This window comes from Octodon degus, unplaced genomic scaffold (assembly GCF_000260255.1).
Source record: "Octodon degus isolate 3935 unplaced genomic scaffold, OctDeg1.0 scaffold00118, whole genome shotgun sequence".
Taxonomy (NCBI): domain Eukaryota; kingdom Metazoa; phylum Chordata; class Mammalia; order Rodentia; family Octodontidae; genus Octodon; species Octodon degus.
The window spans coordinates 2,688,035-2,692,776 of record NW_004524694.1 but is presented as its reverse complement, the minus strand read 5'-3'; the positions used below and the strand labels follow the sequence as shown (position 1 = coordinate 2,692,776).

The 4,742-nt window shown below is 37.3% G+C and overlaps 1 protein-coding gene across 4 annotated transcripts in view; it reads left to right on the top strand.

Moving 5' to 3' along the window:
- Window positions 1-4,742, top strand: part of Rnf19a (ring finger protein 19A, RBR E3 ubiquitin protein ligase) — a 55,008-nt gene that overhangs the window by 35,077 nt on the left and 15,189 nt on the right. For all 4 annotated transcript variants that reach the window (XM_023699929.1, XM_023699931.1, XM_023699930.1 and 1 more), the window contains exon 3: window positions 3,613-3,821. In XM_023699929.1, the coding sequence (XP_023555697.1) occupies window positions 3,613-3,821 (209 nt within the window). The remainder of the gene's footprint in view (window positions 1-3,612; window positions 3,822-4,742) is intronic.

The window sequence follows — 4,742 nt, the reverse complement described above, 5'->3', positions numbered from 1 at the left end:
ACATATGATGTACTAATATTAGTAAATTTCCCCAGTTATACTTGTTCATGTAAGTACTTAGTTGTATAGCATTGTATCACATATAGGTTCACATGTCCGTCGACATAGTCACTGTGCTGAGCAGCGCCATCATGACAGATAGCCTCGACAGCACTTTATGACAACACCAACCTCTCTCCCACTCTCTCCTTTCACTAACCCCTGGCAGCTAGTAATGTATTTTCTGTTTCTAAAAGTTTATCATTTCCAAAATGTTAATATAAATAAAAACATACAGGTTGGAACTTTTTGAGGTTTACTTTTTTTACTCAGCCTTTCCCAAGCCTTCATCCAAGTTGTCTGTGGTGTGCATATGTGTGCACCATAGTTTAACTATTTTCTCTTAGAAGTATATCTGAGCTCTTACTATTTTTTGGCTACTATGAATAAAATTGCTATGAATGTTCTTGTACAGAAGTTTTCATTTATCTGGGATAAATACTAGGATTGCCAAGAACTTATTTCAAGTGAAAGTTTCATAATAGGTATTAGGGTTAGTCATAAATGTACTATTTTTAATCCTGTATCTAAAGCAGAAGCGTTTAAACTATTTCCATTTAGTTTGATTTTGTTACCATGGCCTTTACCTTGAGCTGTATCCTTAGCTCTGTATTAGAGTTTTGTTTTTAGACAAGGTTTGGCTAAGTTACCCAGACTAAGCTTGAATTTGGCCATCTTCCTGCCTCAGCTTTCTGCAATGCTAGGATTGCAGGCATGTACACCACCACTAGTCCCAAAACTACTGCTTGATTGAGAAATTCTCATTTATGTTCATTTTGATAGGAAGGAGATTGGCACCAAAGACCATTTTTTAATAAGGCAGCTTAGAACAATGTGAGAATTTATGCATGTATTAAACTCACAGAACATGCACATTGTCACAATATGCTGTTAAGTGGGAAGTGTAGCTGATTCATTCTCGTTATAATTTTTAAATGATTTTTTCTAGTTTTTCTGATTTTTAAAAGCATAACAATTATAGGAAATCAGAAACATATAAAGTAGAAAATTTAAATTATAATGCCTAGAAAACCACTGTTGAGATTTTTGCTATATTTATTTCTAGCCTTTTCTGTGTATATGCAGTACTAATATAATATGGTTTTGTAAAATTGGAGTTAAACATAATACAGTTTAGCATCCTGCCTAAAAATTAAGTGTTGAAAGTTAAAAGTTAATTCTGTCAATGTGCTGGGGTCTATTGAATTTTACATCTTAAGTTTCTAAATTGTATGGTATGCAGATTTTTGGTTTAATAAAGTTGTTTCATTAGAAAAAGACTGGGTGTGGTAATGCATGCCTGTAATCCCAGCACTTGGGAGGCTGAAAAACAGGAGGTTCACTATGAGTTCAGTCTGTGTAGTGAGACCCTGTAGACCTTGTACTAAATACCAAAAAAAAAAAAACAATCAGGTGTGGTAGTGCACTCCTGTAATCTCGGTGCTCAGAGAGGCTGGGGCAAGGGATTGAAAATTCAAACCAGGGTTGGTGAGATAGCTCAATGGTCTAAAGCGCCTGCTTAGGCAAGCTTAGGTAGGCTCAGAGGACCACAGTTGGATTCCCAGCACCACGTAAGGTGCCAGCCCCACCCTCAGGGTGGGCTGAGCCAGCAAAAAAAAGAAGAATAAATTCAAATAGAAAGAGCAAGGCAATGATCCTGAGAATATTCAGAAGATTCTTTAATCTAGCAGTTAATTGGAAAGATTCTCACCCTGACTAACTATATATACTGATACCTATGAACTAAGCTACTGCACTGCAGATGGTAATTTGTAATAGTGGTTTCATGTTGGGAGTGCCTGTCATTGTGGTATTCTGAATATGGGCGGCTTGTCATGACATGCCAGTTACTGCTAAGATGTCTCTCGGGTAGGTGGATGTTCAAGAAGAAGGGGGTGGTGAATCAAAGTAAAAGACAGGAAAAGGAATATTGTGGGACTGTCCTGCTTCAAGGTTGTATATGATGAGATTTTTGGACTTATGTGCAAACATGAGAAGCATAGAATTCTTTATCCTATTTTTAAAATATCTAATTTTTAAATGTTTTTTTATCATATTATGTAGGGACTTAAAGTTCAACATATCAATACTTGATGAAAAATACCTGTTCCTTATTATGTCTAAGGTGTTTGAAATGCAGTGAGATAGTGAGGTTAAGCTTGATAGCCTAAATCGTTTGATAAAAACAATAAGCTTGTCTTCTGGACGGTTAACAACCTAAGTTTGCAGACCAAAATTAGAGAAAAAGGAGGGCTACAAGGAAAGCCAACATTTTGGCCCTAGCCTTCTAAGGTCAATTAAGACTCAGGACATATGAGAACTTGTACTGTAACGTCATGTACCTCGGTAGTGTCCCAAATTTTCTGATCAAGAAGATTATGGGGCCAAAGGGGAAAGTGATCCATGACGTAGAGTGTGCCTAAGGAGAGTCACATGGGGAGAAGACACTCTCTCAGGCTTTCACAGAGAGCACATTGGCCAAGCAATGGCCGTGACTCATCCACATGGCTGCACTGACAAAGGTTCTACAATCTGAGGTGCAGGATCTCAGGATAAATCCTGAGGGCATTTCACTGACCTTCTCAGACCAAAAAGCTACAACTCTTGTTGCATAGGTCCTGCTTTACCTTGGTCTTAACCATCCAGTAGAAAAGTATGAAGACGAAATATACAAAATAAAGCCATGCTGTTATGTTGAGCTGTGGGGGACTCAGGTCAGTCATTTCTGACATTGCCAGTTAAACAGAAGATCCAATGCTATTATGGGCTACTGGACTCTTTTAGAATATTTTGCTGAGTTTACACACCTATAATATTCAATAACGGAACTTAGAAAAAATGGGGTATACCGATGAATGTCCATTTTGTATCTGTGTATTCAAAGTGGTTAGTATAGATATATAGTTGCATTCTCTTAATGAATAGAATGATTTGTTCTATTGGTGTTTGTAAATAGGATAACAAGTCCGCATCTTGTACAGCAATTAACCACTAAGGAGAATATATGCAGTGTATTATTTGTTGAAACTGTACTTCCGATTTGATTTGAAACTGTCTCATTGCTATCTGTTTATCAATAAAACTTTGAAGAAAAAAAAAAAAGCAACCAATAACAGATACTGAATGGGCTATAGGGAAAAAGGAACCCATATCCTGTTGGTGGGAGGGTGGAATGGTGCGACTACTGTGGAAATCAGTGTGAAGATTCCCCTTTGGATATTTTCCTAGAAGAAGTAAAAATATACCATTGAAAAAAAAATAAACAAGGTGCTTGCTGGTGATTTTGCTAAATGTAAAGGTTTTGGGTAGAAAACCCAGTACTACCACCACTTCCACTACACACATGCACGTGCATGTTAAAAATTGAGCCTTAGAAATTGTTTAAACTGTGCCTTTGAGAACTATTCTGTTTTCGCTCATTTATGTTTTGGTAAGATGGTGTCAGGATATATAACTTTGCTAATAGCTAAGTAGAAAGTTTTTCAAGAGCTACATTTTAATCAGATACTCTTATTTTACTTAACAGCTCTTGCTTTATTTCACGTTTTAAGTCTTATTTTTTATTCTTTGAAGATATGCTGTGATAGCATTTGGATGTGCCAGTTGTCCAAAACTGACTTGTGGACGAGAAGGCTGTGGAACAGAGTTTTGCTATCACTGTAAGCAGATTTGGCACCCCAACCAGACCTGCGACGCTGCTCGACAGGAGAGAGCCCAGAGCTTACGTCTGAGAACTATACGCTCTTCATCAATCAGTTACAGTCAAGAGTCTGGGGCAGCAGGTACTTATGTCTTTTTGTTTTGTTTTGTTTTGTTTGTTTTCTAATAAGGTACTTAACACACGCAGGACACCTAGTTATTTAGGTGTTTTAACACTTAAAACAGTGTTTGGTTACTGATAATCAACCTTTTCTCTCTTTGCCTTCTAAAAGTTATGTTTTTTAAATACATTTCTATCCTAGAAACAGTCTTTACTGTGGAGAGAATAATTCTAACATTGAAAGGATTTTTATTGACCAAAAGAAAGAAAATGCTATAATTATTTATATAACAGATGCCAGAGATGATATTTACCTGTTGTTTATAAAGGCATCTTATGCAAAACTTAGCGAACATTTCCTTTTTTTTTTTTTTTTTTTTTTTTTTTGCATTTTAGGACAAGGTCTACAGGGTCTCACTACCTAAATCAAAAGTAGTGATCCTGTTTACAGCCTCCCAAGTGCTGGGATTACAGGCGCGCTACCACATCCAGTCGTTGCTGGCTCAGCGTGCCCTGGGGGCCGGGCTGGCACAGCAAGCCCAGGGATCAAACTCCTGGCACCTGGGTCTGCCTAAGCAGGCGCTTTAATCCCTGAGCTATTTGGCCAGCCCTCTTTTTAAATTTTTTTTTTTTTTAGTATTTCTAATAAAGTGTCACTTTTAATGTATCCTTTTTCCTTTAGATTATTTCTGATATCATAATAAAGTATATGCATTTTTACATGCACTATAGTACTTTAAAAAATCAAAGCTTCCAGAACAAGTGATTCTGAATGGATAATTTATAAAACACTTAAAATTTGAATTTGGCTGCTGGCCCTGCCCCTACGGCACGCCAAAACCGCAATTGAGACTAGGCATGGTGGTGAACACCTGTAATCCCAGCGCTTGGGGGGCAGAAAACAGGAGAATCAGGAGTCCAATCTACAGAGTGAGACCCTGTA